Source organism: Acinonyx jubatus, chromosome C1 (genome assembly GCF_027475565.1).
Source record: "Acinonyx jubatus isolate Ajub_Pintada_27869175 chromosome C1, VMU_Ajub_asm_v1.0, whole genome shotgun sequence".
Lineage (NCBI taxonomy): Eukaryota > Metazoa > Chordata > Mammalia > Carnivora > Felidae > Acinonyx > Acinonyx jubatus.
Genome location: NC_069381.1, coordinates 168064722 through 168089827, shown reverse-complemented (window position 1 = coordinate 168089827; position 25106 = coordinate 168064722). Strand labels below are relative to the sequence as shown.

Here is a 25106-nt window from a genome sequence, read left to right as displayed (position 1 = left end):
GTCTGTGACTAGGCAAGTTCAGAACCTGATTAATTAAGTAGGAGACAGTAACATACTGAATGAGAGTCATAATACTTCTATCATTCTTCAATGAATATAATGAACTTTCCCTTTAAACTTTTTTGAAACGAGAAACAGTGAAATGGGAGCTGGTCAATGGTCTCTTTGATAACCACAGCTACTCCAACATGAGTGAGGTTCTTCATTTGTGAGACCATCAGATTTAGTCATCAGTTCAACAAGTTTTTTAATATTCCCTCACACCAGAGATGTTCATAAGAGAAACTTTAATGTATGCAAGTATAACTTAGAAAAAACTAAAACTCTCAAAATGTTTTAAATAATGGCAAAATTTTTTTTAAATTCAAGGTAAGTTTTCAATTGGCCAAAACTATAATTTTTAAAATAAGGAATTTAAGAATGCAAATTTATAGGGATTTCATCAAGGCAATCACATAAGAAATATTTAATGGCACACAATCCAATGGTTAAACATGCTATGCATTTCACTTTTTCAAGTTTATCTTTATCTAATTCTTAAAATACCTGATAGTCACTAGTAGAAGCTTTGTATGCTGTAGCAAGAGGTCTCATGGTAGAAATCCTAGGAGCACTTCCAGGCTGGGTTGGTGTGCCTACAGTTTTGATTGGTGGTGTAAAGGCTAGAGGTGGAGATGACAAAGCACACCTGTCATGGTTTTCCATAACACTCTGGAGAAAGAAAGGTAAAGAACTTCTCTGTTTATAAACATAATATGCTATTATCTACTATTACACCCTACTTAAAAAAAAAAAATTTATTGAAAGAGGCACACTTTATTTGATCTAATTCAACTTTCAAACAATTTTAGGCTTGATAAAGCAATACATGCTTCTTAGCTAGTATTTGAGATCTGATGCTCAACCAGAAAGCTCACTTCAGTGACCTCAAACATCCTCAAGATGACTAGAGACTCACAAGAGTAAAAATCTCCTAAAAAATACTATGAAAAACCCTCAAAGGAGAAAAAAGAAGATTCTTGGGGAAATCCTGGGGGAAGTAGGGCATGAAATTCCAGTGCTACTTAGTAGCCAGGAACCCCAGATTCTCCTCTGGCCTCTACAAACATCTGTTACAGCATAATATAATAATTATAGAACTCTAAAGTAACCACAGATTGTAAGAACAGGAGCCAGACCTGCTTTGCGCATTAATGTGTATATATGAGCACAGTGCCTGGTAGACAGAAGTTCATGTATAATTACTAAAGAACAATTATGATGATTTTACAAGCCATGAGGTATAAATTGTTCTCAGTATTATTTATAGGCATATAATAGTTTTTAAACATTTTAAAATAAAATGACTAAAAAGTTTCAGCCATTAAATAGTTAACCCTGTTACCATTCATGTGAAGTATTTCATTTTGAAAGAGCAGCATTCCTTTGAAGTATTTAAAGATTTTTATGTTGCTTTTGCACAGGAGAATGAGCTAGAAGTTAGGAGACCTAAAATCTAGATCTTACCTTTAACAACTCTAGATAAGTTACCCAAGTCCCATTGGCCTCTTTATCTATAAAATGAAGGAGTCAGGATGGATTACCTCTAAATTCTAAAGTCCCATGACTAAAAATCTGGTTTCCCATGAAAACAATACTATAACATCATCATATTTTACGAAGTAAGAAAAAGGGGCACAGTGAAGCAAAGTGACATAACTGCCAATGTCTATACTTAGACTTGTACTCTTCATACAGATGAAGCCATTTTCCTTACATCAGCAATAACTTACTTTATCTATACATGGTTTTACACCAATCATGATGGACTCTCCAAAAATCCTCCCATCTTTGCTTAAGGCTTTCCGAGCCTGCAGTTTAGATTGATAACGAATATGCATCCAATTTCCTGTGTTAGACATCTGCAAAGAATGAAGTTGTCCCTTAAAACATAAAATATATAAAACCTAACCATGAGTTTTATTAGAAAATACAAAGATAAGAAGATATATATGCTTCTACTTTTTATTTGATGCCCCATAACAAACTGAATGCTAGGATTCAACAAAAATCCTATTAAACAGTTTCAATAATTTCTACCTCTCAATTCTCCAATATAAAGAATATGTGGCAAAAATTCTCTGAAAGTAATTCTCAAAAGATAATTGTTTCTTATAAAAAGATCTACTAACCCTTGCTATGAAATTGTTAAAACCTGTATTCATCAATATTATTTCTGTAGGAATTAAGTCAATCCCTGATAACAGAAAAAAGATTTGTTATTTATAACTTGCTATAGGTAAGACAAGGTAAGATACTTTTTAAAAAGCTCTCTACAAGCTAAAAAAGCCCTATGAACTCTGTAAATAAGGAACTTCTCTTTTCTTTCATCTCCAATAAAACAAGCAGATACTGGAAGACAGTTATATAATATTTGGTGTAATTTTTGTTAAGAGACTATGAAGCATTTAAGGAAAGGGGGGGGAGCATGAAATTCTCGCTCTCTTATCTTCTCTCTTTATCCCTTTTATTAACTACTATGCAACCTCTAGCCTTCTAGACTCTAACAGACATATTCAATGAAAACTTAAAAAAAGAAAGAAAAACTTTTAAGTTTGGAAAAAAGCAGACAATATTCAGGAGCAAAGTCTCCCTCAATTCACAGCTTCTCTTTCTTCACACTAAATCTTGAACTGAAAAGAAGTAAGCCTTACCACATGTTTTAAGATATTCCCATACTGTGCAAATTGTAATAATATATAGGAAGCAGACGCTTGAGGAAACCTGAAAAAAGAGTTGTCCAAACAGTCAACTTCCATAATAAATACAAATGCAAATTACCCTACGTATAAGTATTTCAAGATAAGTTCCCCCAATAGACTAGAATATTAATAGGAGATCCCTGTCTGTTTTCCTCTGTATCAGCTAAATATATCATTGCCCATTACTCGAAAGCAAATATGTTAAAATTAGTTTTGACTCAGTCATTCTTCCCCATCCCCAGATTCCACATATGAAATCTCTAAAATTCCACTCTCACTGCCATTCTCTAAAATTCCACTCTCACTCTTAGAAAAGAATTATCATGTCACAGCTATGTATATAATTTATTCTATGACGGCATATATGCGTGTGTCTATGTGTGTGTGTGAAATACTTAGGTACTACTGCTATTAAAAGGAAAAGAATTTTAAATTATATGGTCATATTATTTACACACTGAGTACCAACTGAAAATTCAGAAGTTTAGTTCTAAATCAAAAATGAAAATCAATACCAGCATCATTAGTATAGAAACATTTAAAAGGGTGGTTACCAAGATTTTAATAGCCATATATCTCTGAAAATTTTTAAGTGATTTTTCTTTTCTTCTTTATAAAGTTCCTTACGGTTTAAAAATATTTTATGAGGTATTATTACTTTTATAGTCCAAACAATGAAGCTATTTTAAGTTGAAAATCTAGAGTTTCCTTAACTAGTAGCTTTAGTTATCGAGAGCTTGCATTCAGGACTGAAATTTTATTTTATGTTATGTATGTTTGGATATAAAATTTCTAACCTCAAAGAAAAGCAATAAATGAGGCAAAGTGCCTACAAAGAAGAGCTGAAGAAAATAAAAATGAAAGAGAAATAATGGTTCCAAGAGAGGGGAGGTACTTGAAAAATAAAATGTAATTCTAAGACTCTACGACCACTTTGAGTGGAAACATTTCAATACCCTATAAAAGAACCACCCCAAAACAACGAATGATATATAATGATGACCTTGAGTCAGTAGGAAAAAGTTAAATTATCAAAGAACATATATATTTTAGATGTACTATCCTATAAACAGTCAAAATAAAATATTTTATCTCTTAGAAGAAAACATTTCAGTTCTCGCAATCAAACTCATACAGAGGGTTACTAAAACATAAAACCAACAGAAAGTTAATAGGTGGAAAAGTGTGTATCTTAAAAATGAAGAAAAAGACTAGCAGAAGATATTCAAGTAATTTATCCAATTACTACGGAATCTTAAAAGTGACACATTACTGAGCCTGACAGACTTGGGATGGGACACCCAAATTCAAAAACACAGCCATGTTGTGAGAGAGTATGAAAATTTAAACACACACAAAAAAAGAAAAAGGTCAAGAAGCCATCCAATTGCTATGAGCTATGCATGGGCTTTCTGGGAATAAAGGAAAGCAATGATCTTGCTTTTTTACCTAAACAGAATCAATAACACATAGACTCTCTCTGAAGGTTACACAAAAAACAGGTGGCAATTACTGCCTTAAAGGGGAGAAAAACTGTAGTTGGGGACACAAATGGGAAGGAAAACTTTTCATTGTATATTCTTATACATTTACTTTTGAATTTTTAAATTTTAAATAAACTGAATATACATAGTCTATTCAAATGCACTAACATTTACTGTGCATTGTTCTTTCTTCAAGAAGCTCAAGTGTTATTGTTATATTTTTTACCCCAAAACTAAATATAGTAAGGTCCAATATCAGTAGGACCTATCACACTTTCAGAAGCAAACCTTATGTAGCATGGCATGAACAGTAACAACTTAAAAATCAAAAGACCTAAGGTTTTTTGCTGACACTTTACTAATTACTATATGTAAACCCCTGAATAAATCACTTAGTCTAACACCTCAGTTTTCTCATATGGAAATGATGCAATATGATCTCCAAAATGCTTTAAAGTACTTTTTTGGATCTAAAAATCTATTCAAAATGTATCCAGGAATATCATGTATAATGTGTACTAATATCCAATATCCTGTGACTATAAAGTACCAACCTTGTGACATATATGCATACACACACACACACACACACACACACACACATCTATACACAAATGAAATTCAATTTGTTAGTTCCAAACTGGTTAAGTCCAATTGGGAGAATAACCACTAGAAAGAAGGGAGCTTCGTAAGTCTAAAGAAGGATTTCTGTTCCGTTATCCAGCAAATACACTAAAGAAAATACATCTGAGAAGCAGATAATTTTTTTTAAAGTATCAACAAATACTGAACACTAATTAATAATAGCATGCTGAAGTGTCAGCATGATTTGTACTAATGTGTGCAACTTATTCTGAAATGTACCAACAAAGAAAGATGAATTAATGGAACATAAAACAAATGAAGTAAAATATTAACAACTGTAGAAGGTAGGTGGTGGGTACATGCGTGTTTGCTGTGCAATATTTTTTTTTGGGGGGGGGGACATTTGATAATATTTATTATGAAATGTTAAGGAGTGTTTAGTGTTTAGTTTTTTTGGAAAGGTAAATGATTCAGAAACCTTACCCGAACACAGTTACCCAAGTGTCATCGAGGTGATCTTCAGAAGTCAGAGAATCTCCTTGAGTATAAAAAGGATCCAACTGTGCAGGAGATAATGTTGTCTTTCGTGGCTGACCAATGTTTGCTGGACTAAACATACTTTGCCCTATATTAGTATATTTAGTAAGTTAGTTACCAATATAAACATCTTGGTTTATTTTAAATCAAAGCTCTTGGTTGTAAATGAAAAGATATATTAAAAGTTAGCAATTGCATAAATAGTTCAAGATACGCAACTTGTAATCAAATGATCATTTTATACCACTGTACAATTTCATGTCATTAATAATTGAGCATAATTTATGATTTTGTAAAAGTTTTATTTTTTATAAATTTGCTAATGTTTTAATTTCCAGTTAAGCTTATATCAAAAGGGTCTCCAATCAACCTCAAGGACTACTATCGGATTCATCTTCCAAATCTACCACTTTCATCACAGCACGTCTGCCTTAGAATTATGCAATAACTCATTACCAACAGAATAATCCAAGAAGCTCCACAATATAGTTCCAACCTATATTTTTCAATATGTCCCTAAACAGTATCTACCCTACATCCTGAGATGCAAATGCAGTTTTCTTTTACTCAGGTAATTTCTAACTTAAATGTCTAATTCTGTTCTTTCTTTGCTTATCCTTCAATAACAGCTACCAACTAATGAGTACTTCTACATGTCCAAAATGCCAAACTAACTGCTTTACATGTTCATTTTATTTCAGAGGCACTGTCCTATTGAAACCACACGTTTCTGAGAAGTGGAAACCATTCTTTCCTCTTTGCAGTAATGATAATGATTCACTCAAAAAAAAATATTTTTTCAGTGCCTAAATACACACCTAGCATCATTATAGGTATGTATTGAAGACACAGTAATGAAAAGTAAGACCAAAATAAAAAACAAAAAATAAAAAAATAAACAAAACCCCATCTATCTCTAATGGAGCTTAAATTCTAGTAGAAAAGAGACAAATAAGTAATACCTAGTACATTAGAAAACAGAAACTCCTTGAGGCAGCTAGGCAGTTCAGTTGGTTGAGTGTCTAACTCTTGATTTTAGCTCAGGGTAGGATCCCAGAGTTGTGGGATCGAGCCCTGGGTCAGGCTCTGCTTGGGATTCATTCTCTCCCTTTTCTGCACTCACACTCTCTCTCAAATAGGAAGGAAGGAAGGAAGGAAGGAAGGAAGGAAGGAAGGAAGGAAGGAAGGAAGGAAGGAAAATCCTACAGAAAAATAAAGCAGTGTGTACCTATATACATACACGGAAGCGTTAAATGAAACAAAGATTTTGCTGAGGTGACATTAAAATAAAAACCCAAAGAAGGGGGAGGGCAAAACATGCCAGTATCTGAAGAAATAAACGTTAAATGGAGAAAAAATCCCATACAAAGGACCTAAGAAAGGATATGATTGGTGTTTGATGAACAAGACAGTGAAGAGGGGATGTGAGGTCAAAACAAGTATATGAGCACAGTGAGAGGTAACAACAAAATCAGATCCCCCCCAAAAAAACAACTTTGTAAGCCACAGTAAAGGCTTTGGCTTTTACCTCAAACGAGCTGGCAAGACAATGGAAAATTGTGAACAAAAGTGTCATAACAGGACTAAAATTTTGAAATAATAATGAACAGCAACATTTCATTTATTTATTTCATGGTACTTATTATACCATTTTACAGGTCTAAGTTTATTTAATTCTAACCATCTTACAAGGTAGGTTCTATTAGTAACTCCACTTAACGAATTAGGAAACGGGATGTTAATGTCAAGAAGTGCAGCCAAAATCCCAATCTATGCAATCCAAATTCAAAGGACAAGCTCTTAGGAAGTAATCTAGTTAACATTTGTATTTACTACACCAGCAATTCTACAAGTATGGACTGGAGACTCTGAATAACTTACAACCTCTCTTGATGGGATCAGCCAAGTCAAAGTTATTTTCATAGTGATTTAAGGTTTCATTTGCCTTTATACTCTTAATTCTCTCATGAGTACAATGGACCTTTCCAAAGGATGCTTGATGCAATTCAATCAAACATTCAATCAAGCACCGAGATTGAATACAGAAGCAGATATAAGGGGATGTCTAGGAGGTTAAGCATCCAAGTCTTGGTTTCGGTTCAGGTCATGATCTTATGGTTTGTGGGTTCGAGCCCTGCATCTGGCTCCTATGCTGACAGCGCAAGCCTACTGGGATTCTTTTTCTGCCCCTCCCATCCTTGCGCATGCTCTCTCTCTCAAAATAAATAAATGTTTAAAGAAAAATATGCAGATATGAGAATTCAACTCTATTTTAAACCAGACATTAAAATTTGAAAAACACAAAGCAATGTCATTCTCATCATAATCTTTTCTTGTAGAAAAGTTATTTTTTAAAGTTCCTTATGTTTACATGAAACAAATTACATTAAAATGAATTAATACATACTGTAAAATATTTTTTTAATTTCTAATTCAGTAACTACCAATAGGTATAACCCCAAACCTCTCTGGCCTTTAATTTCTAAGAATGTATTAAGGATCCTACAACCAAGAAGCCTGAGAACAACTGTTTTACAGGGCCTTGTACATCATTCACAACCCACGTTTACTGATTTTCTGGAGGTTCTCTGCTCAATACATTCTAACTGTGTATCTGCTGCTTAGTCATGTCATTTGTCCTGAATTCCCAGTTGAGTTGAAAATCAACCTATCATTCCAAAGTGTCTGTAGTCAAATGGAGTTCTCAAAGTATATTCTTAAAAAAATAAGGCGGGGGGGTGGGGGAGAGCTAGTGTGTTAAGTTTTATAAAAGGCCATATAATATACTATCCTGATGGGAGATTTATAATGCACATAAAAAAAACTTGTGAAAATTAGTCAATAAAGAAATATTTAAAACTTTATTCAACCCAAAATTTCCTATACTATAATGACTACATTTTACCTTCATAAAACACATACTTTGGTAAATGCTGATCTTGGATTGAGTACATTGTATATACCTTAAAAATGCTTGATTAATGCACATAGGAACTGCTATTAGGAAATGAGCAATAAAGCTAGTATTCAAATACAAAGCTGAGATGCAAAAAGGGTAACTGAGTTTTCCTACTCATGAATACAGAATGATTTTCTTAGAACCACACAAAAAGAAGTTCTCTTAACAAAGAAACACATTCAACGACCAGTCACAGTGACACGCTGTTAATCCGTAACAAAGAAGGATTGGAGAATCAAGTTACTTTCCAGATACAACACTTAAAAGATCAGAGTAAATTTTAAAAACGAAAAACCTAAACAGCCCCCATGCAATCTATTTTGGAACATTCTTATTTTATTTTAGATCCTCATGTTCCAACTGCTAGTGAATTACAAAAAATAATGAAAATATCTTTAATGTATAGGGGGAGAAGGAAGTACAACACCTTGCTTTGAGGAAGGTAACACGTAATTGTGTCAGAAGCCCAGAAAGGATTGGACTGGATGGCAGAAGGCTAGTGTTGCTACCCCTGAACCAATCATTCACCTTGCTAGAGAGCATCATGGGAAGATGAGTGGGAATAGAGTAAAAGGTTTGTAGTTAGTTCACACTATAGTTCTATAACTTAATGTCACAATTAAAGAGAGTTACTGAGCCTTACTTCCCAAATATTACAACAAAAAATAAAAAAACAGTAACAATATTAATGATAATTGCTAACAAGGATTGAGCATTTATACTATGTTCAAGGTGGGATTACAGGTTATTTGCATGTATTCATATTTAATCCTAAAGGCAATTCTATGAGATAGAACCTAGCTTCTGCTTTTTACATATGAAGAACACAAAACACAAATGCGTATCTAACATCTATCCAACATAGAGAAGATTAACTGAAAGAGTATGTTTAATAGGTTCAATAAATGTTAGTTTCCATTTTTACCAGGGCAGCATTATTCTGACACAAATGCCAGATTAAAATCAGATGATCATCAACAGATGCAGAAAAAGCTTTTGACAAAAACAAAACATTCTCTCATGATAAAAATGCTCAACAAACTGGATATAGGAGGATCATACTTCAACATAATAATGGCTATATACGATAAGCCCACATCTGACATCATATTCAGTGATGAAAAGGCTGAAAGTTTTTCCTTTACAATCAGGAACAAGGGTGCCCACTTACCATTCCTTTTGACATAGTACTGGAAGTCCTTATCAAAGCAATCAAGTAAGAAAAATATAAAAAATAACAGGCATCCAAATCGGAAAGAAAGATGCAAAATTGTTTTTGCACATAAAATAATCTTATACATAGAAAATCTTAAAGACTCCACTAAAAAACCTTTAGAACTAATTAATGAATTCAGTGAAGTTGCAGAATACAAAACCAACACACAGATCAGTTGCATTTCTACACGTTGACAACAATTTAAGAACTAAAAAACAAATAAAATAATCCCCTTTAAAATACCATCAAGAAGGGGCGCCTGGGTGGCTCAGTCAGTTGAGCCTCCGACTTCAGCTCAGGTCATACCCTCGCAGTTCGTGAGTTCGAGCCCCGTGTCTAGCTCTGTGCTAACAAACAGCTCAGAGCCTGGAGCCTGCTTGGGATCCTGTGTCTCTCTCTCTCTCTCTCCCCCTCCCCTGCTCATGCTCTGTCCCTCAAAAATAAATAAATGTTAAAATACCATCAAGAATAATAAAATACATAGGAATAAATTTAACCAAGGAGATGAAAGATTTATATACTGAAAACCACAAGACTCTGATCAAAGAAACTGAAAAAACAAATGGAAAGATATACCACGTTCACAGATAGGAAGGATTAATATTGTTGAAGTCCATACTTACCCAAAGCATCTACAAAATCATTAGCAAGATGAAAAGGCAGCATATGGAATGGAAGAAAGTATATGCAAACCACGTATATGATAGGGGTTACTCTTTAAAATACGTAAGAAACTCATACAACTCTACAGCAAAAAAAGTCAGCAGAGGAACTGAATAGACATTTTTCCAAAGACAACATACATATAGCCAACAGGTACCAAAATGATGCTCAAAACCACTAATCATCAGGAAAATGCAAATCAAAGCCCCAATGAGATATCCCCTCACACCTTTTAGAAAGGCTATCATCAGAAAGACATGAGCTAAGTGTTGGCAAGGATTCGAAGGAAAGGAAATCCTTGTACACTGCTGGTGGGAATATAAATTGGTACAGCCACTATGGAAAACTCTATGGAGATTCTTCAAAAATTACAATTAGCACTACCACATGATCCAACAATCCCATTCTTGGATATAGATCCAAAGAAAATGGAAACAGGATCTCAAAATGGTATCTGCATTTCCATGTTCCTTGCAGCATTATTCACATTAGCCAAGATATGAAAATAATTGAAGTGTCCCTCAGTGGATGAATGGATAAAGAAGAGATGGTACATATACACAATGGATGTTTTTCAGCCATGAGAAGGAAGGAAATCCTGCCATTTGGATGGCATCCTGCCATTAACATGACGTGCATGATAAGTGAAAGAAGTCAGCAAAGAAAAGACAAATACTAAATACTGTATGATCTCAGTTATATGTGAAATGTAAAAAAGCCCAACTCAGAGAAACAGAGAGTAGAGTAGTGGTTACTATGGCCTAGGAGCTGAAGGATATGGAGATATTGGTCAAAGGGTACAAACTTCCAGTCATAAGGTGAATAAGTACTGGGGATCTAAACAACGCCATGGTGGTTATTGTTAATAGTATCATTTTATATACTTGAAAGTTAACACAATGGTCATTCTACAACATACGCTTGTTGAATAAACATACTGTATACCTTAAACATATACTTGTTTTATGTCAACTGTATCTTAAACCTGTAATAAATGTTAGTTTCCCTTAGTTATTATACCCACAAGACTTACCTGTTACTCCAGTAATAAAATGGAATAGTGTTAGACAAAAACTCACAAAAGTTAACTATTTTAACAATACTAAACTTCAATATAAATGATGTACTTGGTACATACATTGGTACTTCTTTTACATTGAAGGCACAAATATATAAAGTCTGAAAGATTTCCAGGAATGGTGTCCATCTCATGCCTACAAAAAGTAGTAAACCAAAACTATACCCTCAACAGTATCAAAAGTTAAAGCTAATCAATCAAGTAAAAACTGTAATGCAACAATGTGATTCTAAATAAAGAGAAAAAATACGATCACCTAAAGATTTGAAAATTCTTAACTCTTCTAACTATGTCATACAACTTGCATCCATGTCCTTTAATTGGACTCAAATGTAGAAACCCACAATTAATCTAATTTAACCTAGTAATGCAGCCTTTCTTTCAGAAAAAAGTTTCAGATCACCTCAGCTCTATAAACGATTATTGAAGAATCTATTTAATTCAGAACAGAACATTCTTAGACATTACTAGGAAACAAGGAAAGATGCTCAAGATTGCTTACGTTCAGCCATCAAGTAACCAGGTTAACAAAAAATAGCTCAGTAGCCAGAAAGCTTGAAAAATGAATATTCAAATATTTTTATAAAAGCAATCAAGAAAATGATGATATGCAATCATTATTAACTCTAGAGAACACAAAAGGTATACAAGAAGGAAATGGAATCTCAGTGTATTACATGGCTGAGTCTTATAGATTTAAATTTTAAAACCAAGTTCATGCTTAATAAAAGAGATAATACAATTTATTGAAAAAAATCAAACTGCGGGGTGCCTGGGTGGCTCAGTTGTTTAAGCATCCATCCGACTTTGGCTCAGGTCATGATCTCACAGTTCATGAGTTCTAGCCCCGCGTTGGGCTCTGTGCTGACAGCTCAGACCTTGGAGCCTGCTTCAGATTCTGTGTCTCCCTCTGTCTCTGCCCCTTCCCTGTTCGTACTCGGTCTATCAACAATAAATAAACATTTAAAAAAAAGAATCAAACTACATACATGCTATAATACATTTATCTACCAATTATTCTTTTTCCTCATCATCACAGATGCATTTAATAAGTACAACACATTTTTTAAATGAGGATTTGGGGTGCCTGGGTGGCTCAATTGGTTAAGCATCCAACTCTTGATTTCAGTCCGAGTCATGACCTCCCAGTTTGTGGGGGTTCGAGCCCTGCATCTAACTGTCAGTGTGGAGCCTGCCTGAGATTAATTATCTCTCTCTCTGCCCCTCCCTGATGGTGCAAACGTGCAAACACATGCTCTCTCACAATAAGTAAACTTTAAAAAAAATGAGGATGATTTAAAATGTAACTCACTACTTTGACAAGTGTCTGCTTATCAACTAACTTATCAACTATTCCTTTAGGAAATAAGCAAAAGCACACAAAAGATATTTTTAAATGAATTTAGTTCTTACCACAAAGACATGCCTTTAACATACAAAAGATGGTAAAGAGCATTTTAATATAAAATCTAAAGCCAATTCCAATTTTTTATGTTGTGTATTACCATTAAAAAGGTTCAATTTAGTTATGCTACATCATGTAATAACCTTCAAGCAAGAAATTAAATGAAGGCTCAAAATGAGACAACCATTATGACCTTTAAAAATAAAACAAATCAAAATTAAGTCTCAAATGAATAAGCAATCTAATTTTTGCCCTGTCAACTACTCTGAAAAACATAATTACTTATACATAATCTAAAACTATTTACATAACTTTAGCATAATTGCCCCCCACCTTGTTAATGTTTAATTGCTCCACTGATTTTACTTCCTTTCAATCAAACCTCTTGTACCCACATGCTAAGCTTTATAAGATGAAAATAAAGTACACCTATCAAACCACATCAAATTGGACTGTAATGTGTCTCCCTTGGTAAATTACTATTCAAACACTCTTCATAAGATCAAATTAAAGTAGAGGGCAAAAGACCTTATTACCCTTTATGAAATGTCTTCAATTAAAGAATAGATTTAATTATTTCAAAATAGGCCACTAACATAAATGGAGATAAAAAGAGTGATAAATTTTAAACAGATATACGGCACAAGAAACTTGGGAAAAAAGTGGTTCCTGACAGTGCTGTTCCTTCTTACCATGAAACCAAGTAGCTCTATGTGCAATAAAGAATCTGGCCTCGGGCACCTGGGTAACTCAGTCGGTTAGGCGTCCAACTTCGGCTCAGGTCACGATCTCCCTGTACGTGAGTTCGAACCCCGCGTCGGGCTCTGTGCTGACGGCTCAGAGCCTGGAGCCTGTTTCAGATTCTGTGTCTCCCTCTCTCTCTGACCCTACCCCGTTCATGCTCTGTCTCTCTCTGTCTCAAAAATAAATAAACGTTAAAAAAAAAGAATTTGGCCTCAGCCCAAAGAGAGGTCTGACCTTTGTCAGGTTCCTGGGAGGGAACCTCTAAACCCTAGGAACTTCCCCAGAGACAGGAGACTTTCCCCTGTTATTCATGGCAGGCCCCTCAAGTGCACCTGATAAGTTTATGCTAACAAGGTGATTCAGGATGGGGGGCAGGTCACACCATAAAAACCAACCATGTGATTCTTGTTGGAGCTTTGAGCCACATGCTATCATCCCACCTTGGGGCAGAGGGGCCTGAAATTTGATTTGAGCCACCTGATCAATGACTCAATCAGTCATGTTTACTTAATGAAACTCTAATAAAAACTCTGGACATGAAGGCTTCAGTGAACTTCCCTAGCTGCCAGTATAAGCACCATATACCAATTCTGGAGGGTGTTGGAAGTGAAATGATTCACTTTCAGAAATACCAAATAAAGACTGTGCTGTCTGGTTAACAATAGGTTTACAACCTATTGGAAACATGTACAACCCCCCCCCCCCCCCATGGAGTCCCAAACCCTTAGACACTTACTTCCGGGTTCTTCTTCCCCGCCCCCATCTCCATTTTGCGGGCTTTGCAATGAGCATGCGCCACTGAACTGAAGTCTCTGCATCACCTTAAGGAATGTACTTTTTGCCTTACATGGGCATAAGTGATTTCTGGGTAAGGCTGTAACCTCTGTAACTCAGCTAATGAGGAATCAGGGGAGGGACTTGCACACGAGAAGATACATTGTCTGCTGTAACTGTAGGGAGCATGCCTATCAGACACCCACTCTTGCAAGAATCTTGATTAAAGCCTCACTTCACTGTGCTCTGAGTCTCCACGTCCCTCCTTTGGGTTAGCGGGCTTATTTCTCATAGAGGGTAACATGCCATGGGAGCTTCATATTTGGAACTCTCCCAAACTTTGCCCTATACATCTTTCTTTCACTCTAATTTATACTGTTTTGCTCTAATAAAACTGTAACTTTAAACATAGCACTTTCAGTGGGTTCTGAGTCTTTCCTGTAAATTATCAAATCTTAGAGTAGGGCTGGAAATCCCTGCATTTGTAGCCAGTTGGTCTGAAGTGAGGGTAGGCTTGGGGACCTCCAAATTTGTAACTGGCATCAGAAGTGAGGGCAATCTTGTAGGGAATGTGTCCTCAGACTTTTCAATTTAACAACTCATTGTACCCAAGAACATAATGAACAATGTGTATAACAACACCCAATCAAACATGGTGAAGTGAACACTTGTATTCACCTCTAATCCCTGTCAGACACCCAATGACAATCATTCTAGAAAGCCTCAGGTTTTGAGAACACAGGAACTATGGAAGGTATGAAAGAGGCTGCTATCTGAAATCAAAGAAAACTAGTTGAAAGTGTATACAATAAGAAATGAGAGGATAGGTCCTACCTCATCTTAAGCAGCCAGATGACTATCATTCAGCCACTCGACCCAATGACACCAAGGACTTAATATCTGAGGAAAAGGAATCTAAATGGCTCAGGACCCAGTGAGTCTAATCACAGCAGAGAACAACTGTATGGAAACTGATTAAGTGAAAGTCTGCATATTGAAAAGGAGACTTCTCCCCTTTCTAAATTCAGACCACCTACACAGACATTAAGGCTCAATATAAAGAATTCTTCTTTGAGAAAACTTAAAAGAAAAAAAGACCTACATATGCTGAAATCAGAGATTTCCCCAACAAAATTTAACTGACAGTCCATTCCTCTTACAGGAAAGTCCAGTAAGAGACAAAAAAGCCACCAATTTCCACTTTCCAGACAATGTTGATCCATACACATGCACAGATTCCAAGGAGCTTTTTAGTGTCTCATTCAATTAAATATGCCTCTACCAAGAAAGCTTAAAAAACAAGACAATATGAGCAAGAATAAAAAAGACCAACATTATTCTCACTGGAATGACATTTTACCCATGAAACAAGAAAAGGAAACTATGTTTTTAAAGACATTCAGAGATCTACAACAACAAAAATGTTTTTGGTAATTAAAAATGACAAAATAAATTATTACAAGAGTTGGAAGCTGAGACTGAAGACATGCCTCAGAAAGTAGAATACATATATGAAAGACAATGTAAGGGAGAAAAAGTATCTCTGCAGTGCTTACAAACCAAAGGAATTCCAGAAGTAGGAAACAGAAAGAAGAAGAGCAATTATTGAACAAATACAGGAAAATTTCCCCAAACTGTAGGTAAGTATCTTGACTTAAAGGATCAATTAATTCCCCAGAGAAACAAATGAAAAAGCCCCACGCGACAGCACAGTTGTGCAATTGAGAATACTAACCACAGATCTTAAATTTTTTGAAACCAGGCCATATACAAAGACTAAGAAATCATTACCACACATGACTTCCACAAAACACTAGAGGCTTAAAGAGAATGGAATGATGACTCCAAAGTTCTGACCTAAAATACAATACCCAGCCAAACTAGCAATCTGGTGTGAAGACAGGGGAGGGAGGGGGAAAAAAAAGCATTTCAGTCAACATGAGGTCTAAAATTTCATTTCCCTCACAAGCTTAGAAAGCTACTCAAATATGTTCCCTACAAAAATGAGCAAATAGCTCAGAAACTTGCCAAGGCAAGTCCTAGGAAGATAGCTGTGTATCATGCTCAAACAGGAAACAGCCCAAACAGAGGCTAAAAGAGAGTTCTCAGTTTAAAGTGAAACAAAAAACTATTTGAAACTATCTTTGAGCATTTTTAAAATGCTCAGATATGTATCTTAGCAACGACATTTGCCTAAAATCAAAGGAGTAGATGGCACAGAGAAAATTAGACAAATGGGAAAAAATACAATTATTAACTTAGAAAAATTTTAGAGAAAAGATAAATTATACTACTTGGTTAAGCATAAAAAAGTGTTTATATAGTCATAACAAACATTGACAAAGGAATAAAGTCTGATATAATTATATTCAGATAATGTGGAGGTAAGATAAACTCCAATTACCTTAAGATAATATACCAACATTGAAAACTGACAATCGATTAGCCACATAATCATATATGGTGGACTCCAACAATATATGGACCTCCAACATGACTATATCCTAATACCTGGAACCTGTGAATATTTTACTTATATGACAAAAGGGACTCTGCAGATGTGCTTAACAATCTTGAAATGGGAAGATTATCCAAGATTATTCAGGTGGGCTCCCAATATATCCACTAGTGCCCTTAAAAAAGGGAGAGGGAGGAAGATTTTTTAACTCCATAGAGGTGATGTGATGATGAAAACAGAGATTGGAGAGATACACTTTGAAGATGAAAGGGGTCACAAACCAAAGAATACAGGTAACTGCTAGAAGCTGGGAGAAAAAAAGAAAATGAATTCTCCTTAGAACCTCCAGAAGAAACTAGTCCTACCAACGCTTTGACTTTAGCCCAAGGAAACTGATTCTGGACTTCTGACTTCTACAAAACTGCAACAGAATAAATCTGAATTATTTTAGGCCACTAAATTTGTGGTAATTTGAAACTAACATAGCATCTCATTTAGATAAATGAAAGTAAATTCCAAAAGGAATAGCTCTAAGGTCTGGACTGGTTCTGGAGGAATAAGGCTAAAGAATGCTGCATTTCATTGTACATAGTTAAGTACTGTTTGATTTTTTTTTTCTTAGTACTGTTTGATTTTTAAAAACTATCTGCTTTTATTATTTTGACTAAAATAGAAAATATTATCCCCACCAAAGCTAGACTCTATTCAATGGTACTATGGTTAGTCTGGCATGAGATTAAATAAATTTTGGTGACTAATTTTAAAAAATCAGTATGTTAGGCAGAAAATGGTCTCCCAAAGATGTCCAAATCCTAATATCCAGAAGCTGTGAGCATGTTACATTACATGGTAAAAAGAAATACAGGATGTACATGGAATTAAGACTGCTAATCACCTGATCTTTAATGAGAATATAATCCTGGATTAACCTAGTAGGTCCAACATAATCACAAGATTCCTTAAATGGAGAAAGAAAGAGTGGTAGAAGAAAGGCCCAACTGATTAGTGCAGACTTCGAAGATGGTAGGGAACCATGAGCCAAGAAATATGGACAGCTTCTAAAAGCTAGAAAGGAGACGGAAAAAAAAAAAAAGATTAACCCCTAGAACCTCCAGAAAAGTACACAGATCTACTGATGCCTTGATTTCAGCCCATTGACAATATTAGACTTCTGACCTCCAGAATTTTAATGTAATAAATGAGTTTTTTATTTTAAATTTTTTTAATGTTTATTTATTTTTGAGAGTGAGACAGAGAGTGAGCGGGGGGCGGGCAGAGAGAGAGAGAGAGAGAGAGAGAGAGAGAGAGAGAGAGAGAGAGAATCTGAAGCAGACTCCTGGCTCCAAGCTGTCAGCACAGAGCCCGATGCGGGGCTTGAACCCATGAACCGTGAGATCATGACCTGAGCCAAAGTCAGACACTTAACCAACTGAGCCACCCAGGCACCCCAAATTTGAGTTGTTTTAAGCCATAAATCTGCAATAATTTGTTTCAGCAGCATCCGAAACTAATGCAATCTGGAGTAAGGTTAGTATTCACTACTCTAATTGTAATTTTTTTAAAAACTATGCCATGTCAAGTTGGACACAAATATTCCAATCCTCTTTTTGGTACTGGGATGTCATCACCTCAAAACGTTATATACATATATACTGGTTTCCTGTGTCTGTTCTAACAAATTACCACAAACTGGGTAGCTGAAAACAAGAGAAATTTATTGTCTCACAGCTCTTGTCACAGCCAGAAGCCCAAGATCAAATTTTCATCAGGGCCAAATGTGTGCCAAAGGCACTCAGAGAGAATCCATCGCTTGCCTCTTCTAGCTTCTGGTTACTGCTGGCATATTTTGGTGTTCATTGGCTTGTGGTGACAACACTCCAATCTGTGCCTGTCTTCACATCACCTAATCCACTGCATGTTTTGGAGGTCTGTGTCAAATCTCTCTTTCCTGTTAAGGACACTAATGATTGAATTTAGGGACCATCCAGGTAATTATCAAGATTACCTTCTCCCTACTCTGCTCTCTCCTGAATTTTCAAGATTTCCTTGGGAGCTCCTCCTCTCAAGACCTTAACTATTTATTTGAACCACACAGTAAGAGTCATAGATTCTGGGGATTAAGACAAGGACATACCATTTCAGGGCCACTATTCAATTCACTACAGTTTATATCCATCAACTCATTCAGTCAACAAATGTTTACTGAGGTCCCTTTATAACCAGCTCTGTGATGGGTAAATAATGAAAAATACAGAAAGAATCTCTGTCCTGAAGGAGTTCATAGTCCAGTAGTGGAGAAAGATACGAGCTAAGCAGAGACAGCTGTACAGAAGCACATGCAAGAGCAGCTAACCCAGATCAGAAAAAGAAGTGTCAGGAAAAGGTCCCTCACAGATAAATTAGTCTTCTTCCTCCTCTCCTAGGAACACTATCAGAACTCTGAGCTCCTAGCATCAACAAAAACACTTGGAAAGTACTATAGTCTGAATAACACACTTAGTCCGTTAACAATATGCTAACATAAATAAGGATTCTAATTCAGTAGACAAAAGTGGTATACCATTTGAGAAGAAAACGGATAGATACATGAAAGCAGTTCAAAAAAATTAAGAAAAATTTAAAAGAGTGTGAAAAACAGAGGAATATTTAAATAGCAGCAGAAGAAAACTGAGAGGTGCGGACAGGGAAACAGGCCAAACATACTCAGGGCAATAATATGCCATGATTGAAAACAGTTTCTGAAATTCTCTAATCTAGATTTCTCACTTTATCATATGACCAAGGTTTCCCTGCACCAGAAATAAAATTTTTAAAAAGATTTTAACATCACTTACAAAATTGAAACAAACAAAAAACTCCTTATTGGACACAAAGACCTAAGCATAAACACACTAACATCACTAAACCCCATGATATCTCTTTATAAAAGTTGTCTATCTCAGAAAGTTAAAATTTACAAATTATACAAGAAATTTTCATTTGGTTAACACTATAGGAGCTAAAAAAAAATAGCTCTAAGTTTTAAGTCTACATTTTCCTTTCAATTTTCTCAAGTCAACTTCTTTTCCCCCTTTTTTTTGCTTATTATTGATCACACGATAGATCCTCATGCCCATCATATCTTCTCAAAAATATTCTTTTTCACATATGCCACATGAAGACTTTCTAAACATAAATTCCTTAACCTCAAAGTAGAAGCAGCAGTGGCTCCCAGTGGCCAATTTACGATACATATTATTTTCCTACCATGGTTCTTGTATTTTCATAAAAAAATTCTAAAAGTACAAGAACCTCACAGAAGTTAACACTATTTGAGAAAAATAACAAAAGGATGTTTAAATAACTTTAATCATGTGCTCTTCTACTTGACAACAATAAGAATATTATAATGTATGCTTTTCAAACAACTAAGAGAACCTTTAAAGTACGAAGTACATTACTTAACATTGTGTTTTTGCATTTTCAATGTCCCTGGGATGACTTAACTGACTCAATTGAATAATGAAGAGTCACTATTGTAGCAACTAGTCAAGTAACAAAACATTGTCATCTACCTATTTGCATGATCAGATTAAGACTATTAATACCTGAACTCCCCCAGAACATTCCACCTCACATATGTAACTAAGACTGAGGTAACACACCTAAATTGTTCACTATGGTATAGGTGGCAGACAGAAATCTAAAGATATACCCCCAAAGTTTCTGTCCCCTGGTTTAATTCATTGGTAATTCAAATGAATTACTAGTACACTAGTCCAGGTACTGCTGGATACAATGAAGGTTATTAATTAGCTGGATCTTAAAATAAGGAATTACCCTGGATTATTCCAGTAGGCCTAGTATCATCAAATGAGCCCTTAATAGCAGCAGATGGCAGGAAAGTCAAGTCAGAAATACAAGAGAAGAGGGAGGTCAGAGAGATTCAAAGTATAAAAGAGACCTTGATCTGCCACTGCTGTCTTTGAATATGGAAAGGGAGTCACAAGCCAAAGAATAAGGGCAGACTCTACAAGGCACGAAACACCTCCAGGCAACAGCTAGGAAAGAAACAGGGACCTCAATCCTACAACCACATGGAAGTAAATTTGAACAACATGAATGAGCTTCAAAGTGCATTAATATCCAGAACCTCACGAAGAGAACACAGCCCTGCTGACACCCGAGCTCTAAAGCAAAGGAAAAAAGTGAGAAAATAAATCTGTTTTAAAATCTTTAAAAAGAAAAAACAGGGGTGGGTGCCTGGTTGGCTCAGTCGGTGGACCATGAAATTCCTGATCTCACAGTTACAAGTTCAAGCTCCACAACAGTTGTAGAGATTACTTACAATTGAAAAAAAAAAAAAAAGTTTTGTATTGTTTTAAGCCACTAAATTTGTGATAATCTGTTAAAGCAGCAAATTTAAACTAACACAGATTATGAGGTACTTGAGAGGCTCAGTTGGTTAAGCGTTAGACTCTTGATTTCAGCTCAGGTCATGATCTCATAGTTTCTGAGATCAAGCCCCAGAGTCAAGCTCTGAGCTGTTCTCTCTCTTCCTCTCTCTCTGTCCCACCCACACTCGTGTGTGCTCTCTCTCAAAATAAATAAACTTACAAAAATTAATACAGATTCTGATTATAAGCCAGGTGCTGCTGTGACAAATACCTAAAAATGTGGAAGTGGCTTTGGAACCAGGCAGTGGCTGGATAGAAGAAATCTGAGGAATGTACAGAAAAAGCCTAAATAGCCTTGATCAAACTGGTAGCAGAAATCTACCTGTAAGTGACTATAAAACCACTGCCACCAGTGAAGATTCAGACGCTTGAAAAACTCTGGACTCAGAAGATGAAAAAAAAAAAAAAACAACTTGTCTTTGGATACTGCTTTTGTTAACAATTCTGATAACCTCTGCCTTTTATCTGCAGTGTTTAGTAGATTTCATTTTATATAATGGTTGATCTGGTTCCTTTTAAATCTACTGTCTTGCTGGGCTTTTCTGTCCCATCTTTTTCGTTGTTGTTCCTCTTTCTCTTCCTTCCCACCCTGCTTTGTCCCTCAACTGGATTAATGCAGTAGTAGCCTCTTATTTTGGTTTTGCTTCTACCCCGCCCCTTAACCAAAAGTCTGTAATCACCACAGCAGCAGTCTCATCCTATTTGTTTTCTGCCTTTTCTGGGTAAAAACCAGTTGATTCCATGACATACAAGGCCCTGTACTATGGGTCCCCCGTTATCTTTCTGACCTCATTTCCTAGTATTCTACCCCTCACTCACTCCATTTCACACTAGCCCCCTTGAACACCCAAGACACACTGCCACCTCAGTGCCTCTACGTTTTTCTTTCTAGAACACTGTCCCCACCTCCCTTACTTAATTTTTTTTTTAATTTTTTAACATTTATTTTTTTTTTAACGTTTATTCATTTTTGAGACAGAGAGAGAATGAACAGGGGAGGGGCAGAGAGAGAGGGAGACACAGAATCCAAAGCAGGCTCCAGGCTCCGAGCTGTCAGCACAGAGCCCGACGCAGGGCTCAAACTCACGGACCGTGAGATCATGACCTGAGCCGAAGTCGGACGCTTTAACCGACTGAGCCACCCAGGCGCCCCTCCCTTACTTAGTTTAGGTTTCTGAGTAAATGTCAGTTTTCCTCTACCTTTCTGTAGGAAGCAGAATAATGGCCCCCAGAGATGCCCATGTCCTTATCCCTGGAACCTGGGAATAAGCTATGTTACATGACAAAGGAGAATTAAGGTTGCAGATGGAATTAAGGATGCTAACCAGCTGACCTTAAAATAGGGAGATGATCCTGGATTATCCAGACAGATCCACTGTACTCACAAGGGTATTTAAAAGAGAGAAGGGGGGAGGTGTGACTACAGAAAAATGATCAGAGAGATGCAAAGTTGCTAGCTTTGAAGATGGAGAAAGGAGATCATGAGCAAAGAAATGTGGGTAGAAGATGAAAAAGGCAAGAAAACAGATTATCCCCTAGAGCTTCCATAAACTAAACACAGCTTTACAAATGCATTGATTTTAGTCCATTGAGACCCATTTGAGATCTCTCACCTCCAGAACTGTTGTTTAAGCCACTTTTAAGTTTGTAGTAGTTCGTCACAGCAGCAACAGAAAACTAATATACTACCCCCCATTTAAACCTATAAGCCCTCACCTGCTAACTCCCTCTTTGCTGCTTCATTTTCCTCCATAAAGTATATCACCTTCTAACAAACTTTATAGTTTAATTATTTCATTTATAAATGTAAATTCTGTAAATAGATGCAAACTCGATAAAGGTATGGATTACCTATTTTCTTCAGTTTCCCGGGGCCTGGCACATATGGTTATGTGTTCATATGTTTACTGAGAGATCATTTGATAGATTATATGAATATGTAACAAGAGTTGTGCTAATGATGATGATAAAAATACCATTAATCTTAAAGAAAAACTACATATAATCAGTGGCTGTTTGTAGTCAATGACATTTAGATTTATAGCTATACATTAAAAGCTTTCAAAACATCTTTATTGCTCAGACTCTGTATTCCTTTTCTTCCCAACTGCAACACCTCTTTTTTAAATTACAGTTTTTAGTAACTGAGGAAACACTACTAAGTACATATTTTCTTTAAACTCTTAATATTTTGAGAATATCACATCCTACCTACTATAAGTTCAGGAAAAAAAAATCAATATACAAAGTATTTCCCTTCTGAATGACGTTATTAACATTTGACAAGGTCTCCAAGTTTGAAATATGAAAGAAAAAATTTTGGCCAATTATCAACAAAGTCTTATATTATCTCATTCAAAAAAGACAGAATAGTCTTTGACATTAAAAGGCCTTTACCTGTTCCAGGAGTAGGAGTAGTCGTCATAACTCCAACAAGAGGACTCTGCATTACTGAAATGTTTGGCTACATGAAAATAGAATAAAGTGTTAGAGTAAAAACGCAAAGTTCTAACCAGAACATAAACACAGTAAGTGTTGAAAGGTTTCATTCAATAGACAACTGCATCCAAAGCATGTCTACCAGGTACTAAGGATGCCTCTAATTAGTTCACAATCTAAGAGTACTCCAACTTTTTTCTTTAAGTTGAGCAGTATTACTCTAAAATATGTTATACCCTTTAGCATATTCTTTGTTTAAAGTTAAGTTACATTAAATAAAAAGACACTGTTCTTAGTAGAAAATAACTTTGCTATTTGTTTTTAGTTCCTAAAGCACAATATTTGAAATAACACACAGAAAAACAGAAAGATGGCAGAATTCTATTTTTAAGCAGACATTTACAAACCATGAAATAATACAGATTCAAATCAGTCTATATAGGGGCACCTGGGTGGCTCAGTTGGTTAAGCCTCTGACTTCAGCTCAGGTCATGATCTAACGGTGTGTGGGTTCGAGCCCTGCATCAGGCTCTGTGCTGACAGTTCAGAGCCTGGAGCCTGCTTCGGATTCTGTGTCTCCCTCTCTCTGCCCCCTTCCCTGCTCCTGCTCTGTCTCTCTCAGTCTCAAAAATAAATAAATGTTAAAAAAAAAAATTTTTTTAAACAAATCAGTCTATATAATAAAAAAGACAGTATGCCTCTGTCTCTACTAGTAGAAAGTTACAAAGCAAGAAAATTATCAATACTAATTACTTTAAATGTGAGAAAATTAAAGATTAAACAAAGGCAATATCTAATCGAGAACAGACTTTTCTCTAGAAGTAAATATACAGAAATAGATTTTTTGGTAACAAATTCTGATTAAACTAAGGAAATCTAAAATCTAGCTATTATCTAGCAACCAGAACCAAATGTTGAAATAACTTTAAGAGAGATACAAAATGTACTGTTCAATTCTTAATGCCATTTTCTTTCACGATTAGAGAGAGGCTAAGCAAAGTCTTGGGGCAAAAGTAATGAGGGCTTTTAACTAATAATAATATTCTTACCAACTTTTAAATGAAAAACATTCTCTAGAAATTATAACACAAGACTTTTAAACATTTTGAACATAGTAATAACTGTAAACTACCTTTGTTTTCATTGGTTATCAGAGAAGTAATGAAAACTAGCATAAATTTATAAGCCAGTCATTCTCAAACCAAACATGAAATTTACTTATCAACCTTTTAGAAAAGTATCCCAGGCCAGAATATTCTGATTTGGCTAGAATACCATTGTCCAAATAGAACATAAGCAATATAAGTAGTTTTAAATTCTATAGGAGACACATTAAAAAAGTAAAAATAAGTAGTTTATTTATTCTAGCAGGTCCAAATTATCATCATTTTCAATATGTAATCACCATAAAAAACTAAATGAGATAGCTCACATTCTTTCTAAGTCTTCAAAATCCAGTGTGTATTTTACACTTCAGCGTATCTCAATTATGTATAGGACTAGCCATATTTCAAGTGTCAACAGCCACATTTGTCCAATGGCTACTGTATTGGACAGTAGGGCAGTTCTAAAAGTGACGGAAAGAGA

The 25106-nt window shown here is 35.5% G+C and overlaps 1 protein-coding gene across 9 annotated transcripts in view; it reads right to left on the bottom strand.

Moving 5' to 3' along the window:
- NUP35 (nucleoporin 35) overlaps nt 1–25106 on the bottom strand; it is a 58472-nt gene that overhangs the window by 18467 nt on the left and 14899 nt on the right. For all 9 annotated transcript variants that reach the window (XR_008295470.1, XR_008295472.1, XR_008295471.1 and 6 more), the window contains exons 4-8: nt 23478–23544; nt 5294–5435; nt 2694–2763; nt 1773–1901; nt 547–711 (exon numbers count right to left, since the gene is read on the bottom strand). Coding sequence is in view for 3 of the 9 variants with exons in the window: in XM_053215413.1 (XP_053071388.1) it covers nt 547–711; nt 1773–1901; nt 2694–2763; nt 5294–5435; nt 23478–23544 (573 nt within the window). In the remaining 6 variants the exon portion in view is untranslated. The remainder of the gene's footprint in view (nt 1–546; nt 712–1772; nt 1902–2693; nt 2764–5293; nt 5436–23477; nt 23545–25106) is intronic.